Raw genomic sequence first — 18239 nt, forward strand, 5'->3', positions numbered from 1 at the left:
TGTTAACGAGCCCTGGCATCCACGAGGCCTGCCTGCGGTGCGCAGGACACTTACATGGAGGCAGGCCCTTTGGCGGCGGTCCCACAGTCGCACGACACCATAGTAGGAGGAGCCAGTGGCCAGCAGGTGGTTCCCATCCGTCTGTAGGCAGTACAGGGTGCTGTCGTGGGGCTCCTCCCACTCCATGACACACTTCCTGTCCAGGAGGAGGTGATGCAGGGGATGTCTGGGGGTGCCCTCCGCCTCCACCCCAGCTTCCCCAGAGGCCTTAGGAAGCCATTCTGGTTGGGAGAAAGATGCCAAACCACCACATTCCTTTAAAACCACACTTAATGGGGGAAAGCCTCCTCAGTAAAGATCTCTTTCTCACCAAGTCCCTGACCCCAGGCAGGCCTATGCCTCATTTGTGCATCACGTGGCTGCTATGTGTCACCAGATTTCAGAGGCAAGGAAGGCCTCAAGCTGGGACAGAATGCTGAAGGACAGCACCCTGATGGCTCTCAAGGCTCTTATCGGGGCCTGGTGCCTACAGTCTCCTGGGCCATGGGACCAGGGCTGCCGAGGTAGGGAGTCTAAGCTTACTCTGACCTTGCCAGCTGCTCTCCCAGTCCCTGCTATGGGGTCTCTGTCCCTCTCCTTGGGGCACCAGGACAGGGGTGGGGTTCCCACCGCCTGTTGTCCTGCCCCACACACTCACCGGGCACTGGCTCGGAGGTCCCAGTAGCGAACGTAGGTGTCGTAGCCACAGGACAGGAGCGTGGAAGGGGACTCGTACATGACGTCCAGCACCCCAGCCCCTGGGGGAAAGTCACTGCCCAGGTGCGTCATCAGCTGCCCACTGGGAAGAGAGGCGGGGCAGGGGATGAGAGGTTGTCCTGCCTTGGCCCACACACGCTTTTAACCTGCAAGTGGCATCAGTCCCTGGGCTCCTTCCTGAGCCAGAATTAAGACCCTCAGAGGAAGGGGGCCAAAGGAGATGCCCTGGACTTCCAGCCCTCTCCCCTGTTCCCAGCCCCTGCCCCTCCCCCAGCCGAGGCCTCAGTCAGCCATCAGCAGCCTCTCCATCACACCTGCACGCTGGCTACCCGCCACCCAGCCACTCCTCCTTGGGACGATGAATGGGCCTTGCTGAAGGGGTCGGCCCCCCTCACACACACACATTTGGTTACTTTATATGCCTTGATCCTGCAGGTCATGCAGTTCTGAGCTGCCTGAGTCCAATGCCTTAATTCCTGCCTGTAATCTGGGGCTCAAACCTCATTGGGGATAAAGACCACACAAAGGGAGAAGGGGAGTCCCAGGAGATGTTAAAACAAGTAAACACCTTTGTGTCTGGGGAGAGAAATCGCTGAGAAAGCAGCTTAGCAGGCAGGTCCCTGGTGTTCCTGGCCCGGCTGGCCCCCGGCCTGGGGCTAGCACGCCTCTGTGATCACAGCCCCCAGCCTGCTGGGCTCCAGCCTGCCCCCCCCGCCCCTCCCGGTGGCCAAGAGCAGATTACCGAGAAGAACAATTTCTTTGTGACTGTGTAATTCCCTCCGTGACCGCGGCAGTGGGCAGACCCTTCGCCCTGATGCCAGACCCCTAGCAACCACCTAGGGGGGCCTCCTGGCCCTAGCAACTACCCCTCAACATCAAGTATACCCGCTAATCCCTGTGGCTATGGGATGGGTAGAAGCGGTGAGTTTCTTCAGAATGGGGGGAATGAAGAAGGGGGCATGCTCCAGGCCGACCCCTCACCTTCACTCGGGACATGCTGGACTCTCCTGCATGGTGTGACGGGAAAAACTGGGCCGTGGACACTACACAGGGACACCCAGGTAAGAGGCCCTGCATGGGTTGGGGAAGACTTTGTGGTCTCACCAGCCCAGCCTTGGCCAACCAGGTTTCACCAAAGCAGCCACGAGCCACGTGTGTGAACGTGGGCCTTAGCTCCGGTCCTTCTGCCTCACAGACCCTGACCCTCAACCTCCGCTCTCCTCAGTGGAGCCGCCACCTTCCCTGGAGGAGGAGAGGAGGCGGCCGCAGGTTCTTTCTGCCCAACTCTGCCTTTCCCGTGAGCACCGAGTGGTGAGGGGACCCCCAGCAAGCAGCACTATTGCTGTCCAGTCAGGGCAGGGTGGGGGTAGGCCCTAAGTTGGCACTTCTGCCCCCAGCCTCCTTCCCAGGAAGTGCTGTTCCTCTCTGTGTGGTGAGGGCTCAGACAGAAAGCCTTCTCCCGACATCAGCATCTCCTAGAGATCACGGACCTCAGTGCCCAAGCAGGCCCACCAGCCATGAGGCACCACTCCTGGGCAGGTCAGAGGGGCTGAGGTCCTGGGCTTTCTGTCTCTGTCGTCCACTGGCTCCAGGCTGCTTTGCTCCACAGTTCTGCCCCCCAGATTTGGGGGCCCTGCCCCCTCCATTAGTGAGGCCTTCAAGACTGAGGAGCTCTCCCCTTTAATCTATAGAAGTAATTTCATGTTTGTCTGTTTGAAATAGAAGATGAAAGGCAGTGGAGACTGGGGGCGTGAAGCCCAGCATGGCTCCACCTGCCCACCCCTGGTCCCAGGGTTCGGAATGAAGGAGAGCCAGGCACCCGTGGACAGAAGGTCGGCAGCAGAATGACCACACCCACACCGAGTTGCCAACCTGGGCCCTGCCCAGCCAGGGTGGCATCTCAGCCACCGCTGGAAAGTGTCTTGCCAGCCTGTGCAATAAGAAACACATAACCCTACCCTCTGCTGCTGCTGCTGCTAAGTCACTTCAGTCGTGTCCAACTCTGTGTGACCCCATAGACGGCAGCCCACCAGGCTCCTCCGTCCTTGGGATTCTCCAGGCAAGAATACTGGAGTGGGTTGCCATTTCCTTCTCCAACCCTACCCTCTGGGGAGACCCAAAGGCTGAGCGAGCACCAGCCCCCAGAGACCAGGACAAGGCCCCAAAGCCCCTGTCTTGCCGGCCTGGCCTGGTCAGGGCCTGAGGAGTTTCTGCCACACTAGTTCTGACTCCCTGAAATGGCCACACACACTTTAAATGGGCCAATAAAAAGATACAGTTTCTTTTGCCTCTGGGCCTGGGACGCTCCAGGCTCTGTTGTGCAGTACCCGTGAGGTTAAGTTCAGAGCATAAACTGACACACCAGGCTCTGGGAAATGGCCCTGTCTCTTCAAATAGCAGCCCAGCGGTGCCATAGAAGCCCTGCTGGGGCTTTGATTTGGGAAAACAAACAGAAATGGCACCATGGGCCCTTCGTGGCCCCCACCACAGGACCAATTTAACTAGAAAACTCTAGCTCAACCACTGTGGTGGAGGGAGCAAGATGAGCACCAAAATAGCCCCAAACTTTGGGGGGAAGGGGGACAAAACAAGCTGTCTGTCTCCTGGGCCCCTCCTCCCGGGCTCCTTTTCTTACTGCAAGTGTGTTCTTGTAAAAACGATTAGATTGCAATTTGTATAACGTGGTGACCCCCAAATTCAGACGTTTCACCCCTTTTCTCTGGAAAGAATGTTAAGAATGCCTCTCGGCCTCTCACTGTGGGGGGCGTGAGGGAGGGGTGCAGAGCCTTGGCTGTCGCACAACTTGTGTGGGAAAGGGGCTGCCGCTTAGAGCCTCAGGCCAAGACAGGAGCAAGGGCCAGGTCTGCACTATAGACACCAGACAAAAAGTCCTTCCCTTCCCGCTCCTGTGCACAAAGCCGGGGCTGCCAGGAGCCACTGAGGGCTGGGGGGGTCTCTACCCCAGCCTCCCCCTAGCCTGACTCCAGCAATTCTCTCTCGACCCAGGGAAAGATAAAGACAGATGGGGCCGCCCCTGTGAGCCTGATGAATGAGACACAGGCTGGGGAGGGCTGCCTGAAGGAGACCTGTTCCCCAGGCTGGGCTGTCTGCAGCTTCCCAGAGGAGCCCCGGAGTACCTGGGTAGGAAAAACAGCAGAGTGTGGCTGGATCCCAGACTTTGAGGTGGCGGGGCTCAGGTGAGGGCCCTACCTACCCTGCTGCCCAGGCAGCTCCACTGAAGCTGGAGGGAAGAGGGACCACAGGAACTTCCTGACAGGGAGGAAGAAATTTAAATAAGGCACTAATAGCACCACCCCCCGCCCCCATCACCATCTTTGTCGGACAGCTGACTGGAAGTAGTTACTAGCCTTGAAGACCGGATGCCCTGTCTGGGCGAGGCCCTGAGCGCCAGGCCAGAGTTGGGCACAGGGAGGCAGTCCCTGGAAGCCCCCACCCCAGGCGGGGCCCTGCAGGCCAGGGGGCCAGGTGCCCCGCCTCACTCCGTGTTCTCCCTCACCCCGCCTCCGCGCACCTCCCTGGTGACCCATACAAAGTCCTCCTGTGCTGACCACCCTGAGATAAGACACCCAGGCTTTACTGCCTCACCCACATGTAAGAATGCCCGTGGCCCCCACACCATTTCCAGCCACTCTTAATCCTGATGCTGCTCCTTGGAAGTTCAGTTCAGTTCAGTTGCTCAGTCGTGTCCGACTCTTTGCGACCCCATGGACTGCAGCATGCCAGGCCTCCCTGTCCATCACCAACTCCCGGACTTCACTCAAACTCATGTCCATTGAATCGGTGATGCCATCCAGCCATCTCATCCTCTGTCGTCCCCTATTCCTCATGCCCTCAATCCCTCCCAGCATTAGAGTCTTTTCCAATGAGTCAACTCTTCGCATGAGGTGGCCAAAGTACTGGAGTTTCAGCTTTAGCATCATTCCTTCCAAAGAAATCCCAGGGCTGATCTCCTTCAGAATGGACTGGTTGGATCTCCTTGCAGTCCAAGGGACTCTCAAGAGTCTTCTCCAACAGCACAGTTCAAAAGCATCAGTTCTTGGCACTCAGCTTTCTTTATAGTCCAACTCTCACATCCATACATGACTACTGGAAAAACCATAGCTTTGACTAGACAGAACAAAGGTCCTTGGAGGTTCTGTGGGTGTTAATTCCTGCATCTGTTTGGGTATGAGGATACCCCACCCAGTATGTGCAACCACAAAAATAAAACAATGGCTTCTGAAAAGAAAGGATGGAAGAGTGACAGTCTACCTTATCTTCGCTTCCCCTGAAGGTGTAATACAAGCTGGGCCTAACATGGTCACTGAGAAAATAGGACAGTGTGCCCTCCTTTCTTTCCACCCTCTCCTTCTCTTCCTTTCTTTGATCAATAGTCGTTTACTAAGCGCCTTCTGTACACAAGTCATTGTGCCTAATGGAGACTGCAGGGAGATGTGAGCTGAGACTTGGGCAGGGAGGGACATGGTCCCTTCCTCCATGGAGGGAAAGAAGTCTCATCTACCCGACTGACAATACAGGGGGTGGCTTGGCTGGTACCAGGAGAGAGATAAAAGGGAGTTTACTAAGGGGACATATAAAAGGACATTTCTGCAGTGAGTGACCGGCAGGGACAGAAGATGGGAGATGGCACAGGTGAAGGACCAACAACTGCAGAGGTGCAGGCCTGGGCCACCTGCTTTGGCGGGAGGTGTGGGTATGTGAAGGGAATAAGCTGACCACCACGGGCCTCCAGGTGCTCACTGCTGGAGGGTGAGGGGTGGGAGTGGCCGTCCTTGTCCAGCCCTCTGGTGAGGAGGGTGAGAGACTGTAGGAGGCAACCTCAGTTCTGTAACTGAGGTCCCAGATAGAACCGTGGAGACCAGGAGAAGCCCACTAAGGCTTCGCCGGCCCCAGCCCTGTCCAGTGAGCGGGAAGGGCCCTTTCCAAGCACAGGCCCCTCACATGCACGTGTGTGCGCGTGCACAGCTCCAGCACCCGCCTGCGCACACGTGTTCAGACACAATGGCTCAAAGGCTAGGCAGCCAGGCAGCCCACTTTGTACTGCTAACAAGAGGACCGTAATTACAGGAAGGGGCAGCCGGGCAGATAAAAGGATACAAAATTTCAACATCTGTTGCCATAAAGGGATAAGGAGAAGTGAAACGCAAAGTATCAGTTTGGTGTCAGCAGGCAGAGAGCCAATTTCAAAGAGTTCAGGGGGACAGAGGAGACAAGAAAGAAAAAGGAAAGGGGTGGGGGGAAAAGAAAGAGAGAGAAAGAAATTACAGGGTTCCTTAAAGAGGTAAAGAAAAAAGAAAATGAAAAAAGCTGTCAGTAATACTTTCAAAGGAGAAGGCACATACTTAAAGAAGGGCAATTCCCATAATCACCCTGACTGAGGACCAAGCCCCCCCGCCCCAGGTGGAGGGTCAGGGGCAGAGACAAATCCACACCTGGGCAGGATGGGCACTAACAGTGCCCTCAGAGTGGCCCAGCCTGAAGTCAGGACCCCAGTTTTTTCTGCAGACAGAAAGGGGTGTAGCCCGGCACCCTTTGTCATTCCAATGCTGTAGGATGCTGTGACGTGTATCTCCCATGTTCGGTCCAGGGTTCCAGGATAAGTTCCAGGCCACATGGTGGCCAACAGGGTGACCCCGTGAATGCTCTAAGGGTCACCATCTCCAGCCACAGGGGTGAGGGTCAGGGAGTGCCTCGTGGTAGAGGTCTATTCATGCTAAAGAATGAGCAGTGTTTCTGTAGGCAGAGAGGGGGTATTTCAGGCACAGGGGTCAGGTAGTAGAGCAAAAGCCCAAGGGAAAAATACATGGTGTCTGTCAGAATATGTGAGAATCTTCTCTGCCCCTGCCTCTGTTGAGAAAGAGGAGACTTAGGGGCTTTAGGATGGAAATGGAGGAGTCATGGGGCACCAGGGATGAAGCTGGCCAGAAGGGGAAGGGGAGATGAGGTGGGATTATGCAGGGGTGTGAGTCACACACATACTGAGCAGTGCACTACCTAGCCAAGGACTCAAACCCTCAATGCCCTAGGAGGAGCCAAGGCACCAAAACCCACCCCCTCCTTTCTTCCTTACCCAGCAGTTTCTGGCTGGCTTGGAGCTATAGCTGGCCCCCTGGGAAATCTCCAGAGCCGAGTGAGACCTCAGGCCTCTCCATCCTGGTGCCCACGTCCCCACTGCCTCATCTCAGGGCACCAAGGCTAGATCCAACTCAAACGCACCTTGGTAAGGGCAGAGCCAGGGGAAGCTGTGTGTGTGATGTCAGGCCAGTCAGAACCCCCACCCACCCCAGGGTCTTCCAGCAGCAGGAGGTGTGCCCCACACAGACACCACCATTCCTGGGACAGAGCCAAGGGCCCTTAGCAAATGCAGACAGAGAACACTAGATGGGCCTTCATTTCTCCAGACTCGAAGTCAGGAACAGGATGACTTTGGCACAGTTCCGCAGGGCCTAACTAGGGATATCTCAGTGGCGGGTGAGTGGCAGGGTCAAGATAGAGCTCCTGGGGGCCAGGGATGGCCTGAACACCATCAACCCTTGGAAACAGGAACACGCCAGCACATCCAAACTGGGGGAAGGACTCTTATCTTTCTTCCCATCTGGTTTACACAGGTTAGAAGTCCCCTGCCGCTGGGCCCAGCCCATGGTCCACAGCTCTGAGAGAGAGGCAGGAGAGGAAGAACAGTTGGGGACAGCCAAGCTCCCTGCCATCCAGGCAATGTCTTGGTGCCCACGGCCGCTCTCAGACTGGTGTGCTCCAGCTAGCACCTCGCTTCCTCGTGCCCTCAGAGGGAGAACAGAGGCTCTAGGAATCCTGAGGCACAGCGGGCTTGAGGGAGCCATGATGACCCTGAAAGAGGTCCTCAGACACTGATAAGCAGCCTAGGCTGCCTGAGGACCCATTCCTGAGGCACAGATGGATGAGGGCACGCTGGTGCCCAGCAGGTGCCTACGCCTCTGAGGTGTGTCCCAGCCCCCACCACCACCCTAAGGGCAGCCTCTGGAGGGGCCATGCTCTGAGCAAAACTGCCCTCCAGTGCTCCTCCCCCCAGGATGAGCACACACATAAAAGAGAAAATCCCGGCCCTCCTCAGGTTTCAGCGGTGACAGGTTAAAAGCAAAGAATCCACCCAGCACTGAGCACCGCCCCGCCACCAAGTCCTGCCTGCGATGCTGCTCCACCTTCCAGATTGGCCTGTCAGTCAGGCTTTGGTGTTATTGAAAGATCAAACTCTGTCCTGCCTGTTCATTACCTTAATCCTATTTTCTACATGGCTTTATTATCTGCTTGGGCTTCTTTGGGAAAGACAGCTACAGACAGTTGTCCTGTCCATCCATTTCCTCCCACCAAAAGTGGATGCCTCCATCAGGGCATATTCCCCCTCAGTCCCTGCACCGCTGGTCCTCAAGCTTCCCTGAGGACAGAAGAGGTGTTTAAGTGAGGCCTGGCTCCTCAGTGGTGAGGAGAAGAGTCTGGGAGCCAGAGAGAAGGCAGGTGAAGCCAAGCAATGCCCAGGGCAGCCTTGCCTCAGGCTGGCCAGATGGTGCAGTGGCTATTTGCTCTCTGGCTCCAGTGAAAACTGAGGCCATAGCTGTCTTGTACCCATTCTCACTTGGGTCCTTTCTGGGTTCTATAAAGGCCAGTGTTTAGTATTAGTAAGGTCTAGGGGTTTCATATGAGAATGCTGTTGAAGGAGCTGGTGCCTTAGAACTCCATTCTGACCACTAATCTGTGCCCCAACATACCCCCACCACGGCAACCACAGGCAGAAGAGACCATTCAAAGGTTACTCAGCCTTCAAGATACAGCTGGACCACAGTGGGGCGGTGCACACCCTCACTGCCCCAGCTTGTCTACCATCCCAGGCCTGGGTCAGTTCTGATGCCAAGCATACCCAACAACGTGACTAAATAAAACTGACTTTCAGCAGAAATGCCTATCTCTGTGACCTTGTCAGTGCAAAAGCAAACTATCTAGTCAGAAATAGGCAAACATGAGCAGACATTTCACCAAAGAGAATCTATAGAAGGCAAATAAGCACATGAAAAGATGTTCAACATCATTAGCTACTAGGGAAATTTGAATCAAAACCACAAATAACACATCCATTAAAATAACTCAAATAAAAAATAGTGACAATACCAGATGCTGTTGAAAATGTGCAGAAACTAGATCTCTCAGATACTGGAGTCAGAACATAAAGTGGTAAGATACTGAAAACAGGCTGGCAGGTAAAAAAAAACTAAGCACATACTTACCAAATGACCCAGCAATTGTATTCCCAGGCAGTAATTAAAAAAAACTGAGAACGTGTGCCCACACAAAAGCCTATACACAAACGTTCAATAGTTTGATCCGCAACAGTCAAGAAACAGAACAGCCCAAATGTTCAATGGGTGAATGCTGACTGATGGGGAAAGAAAGTTTGGTATATGCATGCCAGAGAACACTACTGAGCGAGAAGGACGAGAGCAGTACTGACACAGGCAGCGACTTCTGCGACTCAAGGGAATTACGCAGCATGAAGGGAAAAACCTCCAAAGATTACATATTATGTATATACTACATACATTATTTCATTTATATACCTTCAAAATAACAAAATTACAGAGATGAAGAACACCTAAGTGGTTTGCCAGGGGTTAGGAGCAAGAGGGAGGGGCAGAGGATGGGTGCAGCTATGAAGGTGTATAGGAGGGGTCTTTGTGCTGATGGAACAGCACAGTTCTGTATCTTTATTAGGGCAGTAGTTACATGATTCTACACATGGGATAAAACTGCAAAGAAATTTATACACACAAAATAAATAGAATCAGTTAAAGGTCTGTAGACTGTACCAACTGTACCTGCCAACTTGCTACATTTGATATTATGTAAGATGTTACACAGGTACCTTGCCTTCCTACTTCTGTAACTTCCTATTAATCTATAATTATTTCAAATGAAAAGTTAAAAAAAAACAACAACACAGAATAGCAGGTAATCAGATGGGAATGTGTCAAGCCTGCCAAGGCAGAGAACTGTAAATAAAACCTGGGTGTATTTTAACATTGTTCTTCTTAAGGATCTGTGGGCACTTCCAAAATTTCTTTTAGAAAAATCATCTCTAAGGAGAGATAAAGTTTTTTATAGCCACACAGTAAGGCACTCCTTAGAGAAGTATCATAAATCCAAACTGTTATCATAAGTTCTGCATGAAATTAGGTACCTATTATAAATTACTTCAGCAGTTTCCATAAGCTAACAACTGATCTTATGTGAGAAGGTGACACAGTGGAGCCTGTCGGGTTGTGCGGACTTTGGAGGTTTTCCCTTCATGCTGCATAATTCCCTCGAGCGTCGCAGAAGTCGCTGCATGTGTCAGTACTGCTCTCGTCCTTCTTGCTCAGTAGTGTTCTCTGGCACGCATATACCAAACTTTCTTTTCCCATCAGTCAGCATTCACCCACTGAAGAACATTTGGGCTGTTCTGTTTTTTGACTGTTGAGGATCAAGCTATTGAACATTTGCATATAGGCTTTTGTGTGGGCACACGTTCTCAGTTTTTTTAAATTACTTCCAACCTCCTCCTGGACCACTCAGGCAACTGAAATGGGCTGGCTTGGGCAGCTCTTTCCTTGGCCTCCCAGCTGCTCCAGCCCCACCCACCCTGGAAGCCATGATGGGCTCAGGAATCTCTTACCTGTTGAGGTCCCAGATTCTTAAGGGTGAGAAGTGCCCACAACAAGCCGTCCCTGTCACAAAGGAGCTGCCAAACAAAAGGAGAGCAGAGTCAGGTCTGGCTTGTCAGAACTTGTGGCGGAAAGGGCTACACAATTGGAAGTGCTGTGCTCATTCTCCAGGGTATCATGGGGTTAAGCCAGGCTGAGAGAAGCAGCCAGGAGAGCCATCAGAGAAATTGTGGGAAACCATATGGAATCAGAGTGACGGCTGTAACCTCCCAGAGCTGCTTGGCCAGAGGACCCACGGGTTCAATGGCAGCATAAGAATAGATCTCTAGATGTGCAACTGAGGCCAAGGGAGAGCAAGCCTGTTGGTCTTCAGTTGTATGAACACCAACTTCACGATGCCACACCACAGTGATGGTCTCCCCATAACAGATTGTTGGGCGCTGGAAGCTGCTACCCTGGTCAGAGGTGAGGGAGGCTGGGCGGCTTTACTGAAGGTTTTAAGAGCTGGGGAATATGGCAACATGATACAAGCACAGGGCAGGCATAAAGGCACCAAAGTGAGAAGAGGCCAATGATGAAAGGCAGGTGATGGCATGAAAAGGTGAGGGTGGGAGAGCAGGGAGTGTGAGGGCCTAGGCAGTCAGCACTGCTGTGGGAGTGGGATGAAAGTCAGAGTTTAGAGGACAATGACAGACACTGCCAAGAGGCGAGAGAGAAGGAACACTCCGACCATACTGCCCATATTTAAGAGCCTCTCTTAAACCCCTAAAAAGTTCAACATATATAATCTGCAGTTTCATTTTAAGTGGAGGCCCAAACCCAGTGAGAAGAATCCATTCAATGAGCCAGGCTGGCCACAGTACTACGACTAGAACTTGAACCCATGTGCCAGACCACTTCTTTGTCAGAGGATTTGGAAGGTGTTGGGAGGGGGAGCCTGCAGGAACCCTGGGCTTGAAAATCTAAACTGGAACAAGAGAGCTGAAAGCAGTTATGTCACTCAGGAGCCCTGGGGCAGGGAAGGGCCAAGTCCCTACATGTCTGGGTTTGGGGGGAGGGACTGGACATATTAATGACACGTTAGCACTGTGGGGCAGCAGCCTATCGGCCCTGGCCCTGCCCAGCACCTGTGGCTCTCTGATCCTAAGCATGTCAGTGGGGAGATGGATTTCCGCAGTTGGGGCTCTGAGAAGCCGATGGCTTTGGCTTGGTGGGGGGTTGGCCGGCTAGTTGCTGATAGAGGAGATGTTAGGGCAGGCACTGGGCAAGCCACTGATTTACAATCAAAATTGCAGGGCAGGGGTTTGTGTTTCAACCCGAGGCAGACAAAAAGGCCACATAAACCACCCTGGAGCATCAATGCCTCAAATCAAGACTTCTCTAGGGACATGCTCCGTCTTCCCAGCCTCCTATCAACCTACAGGCATGCCAGTAGCCACTAAACTAGAATGGTATTCCAAAACAGTCACTCTGTCATGCTCCAGGTGACACCTAGCCTGGTATGCAGCCACTGGACACTGAAGCCCCAAACTACAAAGCCAGGAGGTGTTATCCTCACCTCCCTCTCCCCCCAACATTTTTCTCTCAAGGGCAATCCAGTAATAACTGGTAAAGCTAATTACCTTGGGTTGGAAACATAATAGCCCTTAGAAATCATTCATGCAGGCAATAGGGCTCTCCAGACTTTTGAGAAGTAGGGAGCCAGGTAAGGGGCACCAGCACAGACACACAGACTCTTAAGGAGCCCTGTGGCAGGCCTCTGACTGGCCACAGGCCTAAATTAGCATCAAGGTCAGTCAATGGAGAAAGAGGGGAGGCGCCTCCACAGCTCTGACTTCCCAGCAGTGATGGGAACCCCAGCCCCTGGATTCCTGTCCTCTATTCCTGCCCACCCACCCCTGACCCTCACCCTTTGCCTCCAGGAGGAATGCCTCTCACCTTCATGCCCATAAGGATCTTTCTTAATTGCCTGGATATAACAACTGTGAACATTTCTTTCCAAAAGCTGCCCTTTTCCCTTGCTTAACCATGTAAAGCAGGAAGCAGATACAGGAGGGAGAGTAGAGAGTCCCTCTGACATTTATGAGGGCCTAAGGCGACTGATCTGATCTGATCTGAAGAGTTTAATCAAATTTAACACTCAGTCAAAACAAAACAAAAACAACCACGTAAGCAGCAGTTAAGCAGATTTGGAGCCAGGTCCTGCTTGGAACGTTCACCAAGATTCACATCCAAACCACAGGGACCATCAGCCCCCCGAGGGACAGGGACGGTCAGCCCTACTCAACAGGCAAAAGCAGGATCTGCTGGCTGCTCAGCAGCCTGACAGGCCTTCCTCTTAAGTCCTGCCACACCCTGATCTTGCCTGCACGAGACAAATGGCATTTGAGGGGTTGTCTTCTCATCTTCTTTTTGAGATCATGGACTGTCTGGTGGCTCTTGTGTATTCCAGTGCCCAGCACAGTGTCTGGTACCAAAGAGATGCCCAAAACAAATCTACAGACTTCAACTGAAAGGGCCTTCCAGAGTTCACAGCCAACACAGCAGAGGAAGCTAGTCATAGGAGCTGTGAAGGGGGTCCTTCTGCTTCTTAGAAGATTAATTCCCAAATCTCCAAGCTCAGACCTGAATAACACATGACACAGTGTTGGTACAGTGAAGTTGTACAGTGAAGCACAACCAGATAACAGATGAGAAGAAAGGAGCATTGACAAAGCTATATATTGTCACTCTGTTTATTAAATTATATGCAGAGTACATAATGCAAAATGCCGGGCTGGATGACTCACAAGCTGGAATCAAGATTGCCTGCAAAAATACCAACAACCTCGGATATGCAGATGATACCACTCTAATGGCAGAAAGTGAAGAACTAAAGAGCCTCTTGATGAGGGTAAAAGAGCACAGTGAAAAAGCTGGCTTAAAACTCAACATTCAAAAGACTAAGTTCATGACATCTGGTCCCATCAATTCATGGCAAATAGATGGAGAAAAAGTGGAAACAGTTGACAGATTTTATTTTCTCGGACTCCAAAATCACTGCAGACAGTGATTGTAGCCATGAAATTAGAAGATGCTTGCTCCTTGGAAGGAAAGCTATGACAAACCTAGACAACATATTAAAAAGCAAAGACATCACTTTGCCAACAAAGGTTCATATAGTCAAAGCTGTGGTTTTTCCAGTAGTCATGTATGGATTTAAGAGTTGGACCCATAAAGAAGGCTGAGTGCCAAAGATTGATGGCTTTGAATTGTGGTGCTGGAGAAAACTCTTAAGAGTCCCTTGGACTGCAAGGAGATCAAACCAGTCAATCTTAAAGGAAATCAATCCTGAATATTCATTGGAAGGACTGATTCTGAAGTTCCAATACTTGGGCCACCTGATGTGAAGAGCCGACTCAATGGAAAAGACCCTAATGCTGGGAAAGATTGAAAGCAAAAGGAGAAGAGGCCAGCAGAGGATGACATGGTTAGACAGCATCACCAACTCAATGGACATGAATCTGAGAAAACTCCAGGAGATAGTGATGGACAGGGAAGCCTGGCATGCTACAGTCCATGGGGTCACAAAGAGGCAGACACGACTTAGCAACTGAGCAATAACAATAACCAGCAATACCTAGAAAAGTCAGCACACACATACACACACATGCTCTTACACAAATGCATACACTCCCTCACCCTGAGGGTCTAAAAGTCATTCTGACTCCATAAACTCTTCTCTTTTTGGACCAGAAAGTCCTTATCAGAAGCTAGCCTTCTACAATTTCTCATCCAATTTCTCATCCACTCTACAAAGTCTCACCCTGCCCAGATGCCCAAGCTACCTTACTGGCCCCCTGGTCCCAACTTAGGAAAACCTGGCCTCACAGAGATCATCCATAGGCCCAAGAAGAAGACATAAGAGCCCTCACATCAGAGAGACCAAGAGAGTTGGGAGTTCTGGTAGTCAAGTTGAGGAATAGAAAATAACAAAGATACATAACAGAGGAGAGGAAAGTATGAAGGAAAATCAGTCAGGTGTGGGCAGGGTGAAAAGAAGGTATATTCGTGCTGCCTCTGCCTTCGTTTGGACCCTCTTCACTACCCTAGGAGGTGACTGAGCACTTGCTGTGTGCTCGAGTCCGCAAACAAAGTCTCCAAAGCACTACTCTGTCTACTCCCTCATGTCTGACAGACGAGGACACTGAGACACAGAGAAGTAACAACCTTGATCTTGCTCACACATGGAGCAACCAGTGGGACTAGAATTTGAACCCTGAGCAGCAGCAGCAGCAGCAGTCTTAATTCCACAGCCCAAGTGATTTTACACCCTGTGCCCCGTAAGTTCTTTCCCCAGCACCTAGTATAATGCCTGCCACATACTGACAACTCAAATGCTTACTGAATGAACGAATGGACAAGTGAACAAATGACTCCACCTGGGAGAAGAAAGGAGCGACGGAAGGGCTCTGAGGAGGGGCAGCAGAAGGGTGTGCTCGGCAGCTGTGCCCCGTGGCTGGCCTGGAGCTGCCCAGCTGGTCCAAGCCCAGCGCCTCTGAGCCGGGCTGACACACTTTGGCAAGGGAGCCACCAGAGCTGTCACATCGTTCACCAGCATGCCCATCAAGTGTATTCAGTCCTCTTCAACCCGCATCGGCATTTTAATTACTGTTGGGTAAACTAATTTGTACAAATGAAGGCCGGGCTGCCTAATAGAATATGCAAGCTCTCTGACCTCTGACAGGCACTGACACGAGATACAAAGGCCGCCGAGGAAGGCTTTTTATCTGAGCCTTATTACTCTCTATTACTCCAATTAGTCAGGCTCCAGTGCTCCTAATTGGAGGAAAAATTGCAATTAAATCAATTTTTGATGGGCTGCAAGTGGGCTCCTGAACCGCCCTGCTTGTGAAACACTGATATTATAGCAGCAAAGGTCACAGGCTTCATCGGCACCTGGGTGCCCCCCGATTTCCCTTGGCCCCCTCCTAAAACGCCTCAAGGAAACCCCTGCCCCTCCATCAGCTCGGCCAGCAAGGGTGGGAAGAAGAGAGTCATTAGAACATGTCAGGTCTCATTGCTGCTGCCGCCATCTGCTAACCTGCGCCATGGACATCATTATAGCGGCTAAGTCCCAAAGCATGAATGCAGTGCGAAGGTCACACAAACTCATCGGGTGAGGCTAGGCCAGAGGCAGAAGTGCAGTGACAGCACTGTGAGGAAGGGACCAGCGGAGTGGGAACAGGAGGTCAGCAGAAGTCAGGAAGAGGAGAGACACGGTCCTGGGCAGGTGAAGGATGAGGCAGCCAGTTCCCAAGATCCAGTCAACAGGGCGCACCAGGGGAAGGGAAATAGATGTTATTTGGGAGGGAACAAAAAAGAGAGACAAAGAAATCTTGTTCTCATCAGCAAACATCCATCTTGCAGTGGGGTACATACCCCTGAATGCTCTACAGACCAGAAGGCTGAGTGTCCCATCAGTGATGGGGTCAGAAGCACAATGTGGGGCCTACCATCTATAGCAGTGCCTGCCTATCAAGGCTGGGGAGGGAGTGCCCAGAACTAAAGCTTAGCCACAGAGGAGAAGGTAAACACAACTTCGTTCACCAAACTAAAGGATAACAAGACCAAGACGCCTCTCTGAAACTTGAATGAGTAAAGTTTAAGGCAATAAAAAGAAGGTCCATTTCACATAGCATCTGGCGTACTATTACCTCAAAGAGATGCTTCAGACAGAAAACAAAAATTCAAAAGAAGGTTAGCCAACTTCATGGGTGATTGAACCAAAATGGATTAACAGGGAAAGAAGGATGTGCCTTGTCTTCAAGGGGTCAAGACCAAAAATATGTTGAATAAATGCTGGTCTATCTACTTAATGTAATATTAAACAGACATTTAAAATGATATTCCCAAAGAATATAGACAAGATGTTTTATAAGGAAAAAAAAGTAGGGTACAAGCAGCATTAATGGAACTATTTTAAAACAGCTTGAGTGGGGAAGTTAAATACAACTTTGTTGATCAAACTAAAGAATAATTATTTTTAACTACAAAAGAGGCAAGCATACACAATGGGAGAAAGGTCAGTCTCTTCAATAAACAGTGTTGAGAAAATTGGACAGCCACTTGCCAAAGAATGAAACTATCTTATACTGTACACAAAAATTAACTCAAAATGGATTAAAGACTTGAATGTAAGACCTGAAACCATAAAACTCCTAAAAAGAAAACCTAGTAGTAAGCACCTTGACACCACTCCTGGCAATGATTTTTTGTATGAGACTCCTAAACAAAAGCAACAAACGCAAAAATAAACAAGTGGGAGCGCATCAAGCTAAGAGACTTTTGCAAAAGAAAGGAAATCATCAACAAGATGAAAAGGCAACCTACTGAATGGCAGAATGTATTTGCAAAGCATATATCCAATAAGGGGCTAATAGCCAAAATATATAAAGAACTCACACAACTCCCCTGCAGAAAGCCAAACAATCTGATTAGAAAATGGGCAGAGGACCTGAACATTTTTCCAAAGAAGACACAGAGATAGCTAGCAGGCACATCAAAAGATTCTAAACATTGTTAATCATCAGGAAAAACCCAAATCCAAACCACAATGAGGTATCACTTCACATCTGTTAGAATGGCTGTCATCAAAAAGACAAGAGATAGCCACTGCTGGAGAGGGTGTGAAGAAAGGGGAACCCTCATACACTGTTGGTGGAAATGTAAATTGGTGCAGCCACCATGGAAAACAATGTGAAGTTTCCTCAAAAAAGTGAAAAATAGAACTACCATTTGTTGTTCAGTTGCTAAGTCATGTCTGACTCTGCAACCCCACAGACTGTAGCGTGCCAGGCCTCCCTGTCCCTCACTATTTCCCAGAGTTTGCCCAAGTTCATGTCCATTGAACTGGTGATGCCACCCAACCATCTCATCCTCTGCCTCCCTCTTCTCCTTTTGCCTTCAATCTTTCCCAGCATCAGAATCTTTTCCAATGAGGCACCTGTGGAAAAGTATTTGCATTACGTGGCCAAAGTATTGGAGCTTCAGCTTCAGCATCAGTCCTTTCACTGAATATTCAGGGTTGGTTTCCTTTAGGATTGACTGGTTTGATCTTCTTGCAGTCCAGGGGACTCTCAAGAGTCTTCTCCAACACCACAATTCGAAAGCATCAATTCTTCAGCACTTAGCCTTCTTACGGTCTAACCCTCACATCACAATTGGGAAAACTATAGCTTTGACAATATGGACCTTCATTGGCAAAGTGATGTCTTTGCTTTTTAATATGCTGTCTAGGTTTGCCATAGCTTTCCTTCCAAGAAACAAATGTCCTCTGATTTAATGGCTGCAGTCACCATCCGCAGTGATTTTAGAGCCCAAAAAGAGAAAATCTGTCACTGCTTCTACTTTCTCCCCTTCTATTTGCCATGAAGTGATAGGACCAGATGCCATGATCTTCATTTTTTTAAATGTTGAGTTTTAAGCCAGCTTTCACTGTCTTCTTTCACCCTCATCAAGAGGCTCTTTAGTTCCTCTTCACTTTCTGCCATCAGAGTGTTATCCTCTGCATATCTGAGGTTGTGGATCTTTTTCCTGGCAATCTTGATTCTAGCCTATGAGTCATCCACCCCGGCATGTCACACGATGCACTCTGCATATAATTTAAATAAACAGGGTGACAATATACAGCCCTGCCGTACTCCTTTCCCAATTTTGAACCAGTCAGTTGTTCTGTGTAAGGTTCTAAATGTTGCTTCTTGACCCACATACAGGTTTCTCAGGAGACAGGTAAGGTGGTCTGGTATTCCTATC

The 18239-nt window shown here is 50.5% G+C and overlaps 1 protein-coding gene across 6 annotated transcripts in view; it reads right to left on the reverse strand.

Annotated features, from left to right (window-relative positions):
- Positions 1 to 18239, reverse strand: part of FBXW4 (F-box and WD repeat domain containing 4) — an 83272-nt gene that overhangs the window by 869 nt on the left and 64164 nt on the right. For 2 of the 6 annotated variants that reach the window (XM_055560933.1, XM_055560935.1), the window contains 3 exons: positions 10457 to 10522; positions 698 to 838; positions 55 to 196 (listed from right to left, as the gene is read on the reverse strand). In XM_055560933.1, coding sequence (XP_055416908.1) covers positions 55 to 196; positions 698 to 838; positions 10457 to 10522 — 349 coding nt within the window. Of the gene's footprint in view, positions 1 to 54; positions 197 to 697; positions 839 to 3625; positions 4027 to 4323; positions 7430 to 10456; positions 10523 to 18239 lie in introns of those variants that run through there. The other 4 variants (XM_055560936.1, XM_055560938.1, XM_055560940.1 and 1 more) reach the window with 4 other exon arrangements.

The sequence above is a fragment of the Bubalus kerabau genome, chromosome 22 (assembly GCF_029407905.1).
Source record: "Bubalus kerabau isolate K-KA32 ecotype Philippines breed swamp buffalo chromosome 22, PCC_UOA_SB_1v2, whole genome shotgun sequence".
Classification (NCBI taxonomy): domain Eukaryota; kingdom Metazoa; phylum Chordata; class Mammalia; order Artiodactyla; family Bovidae; genus Bubalus; species Bubalus kerabau.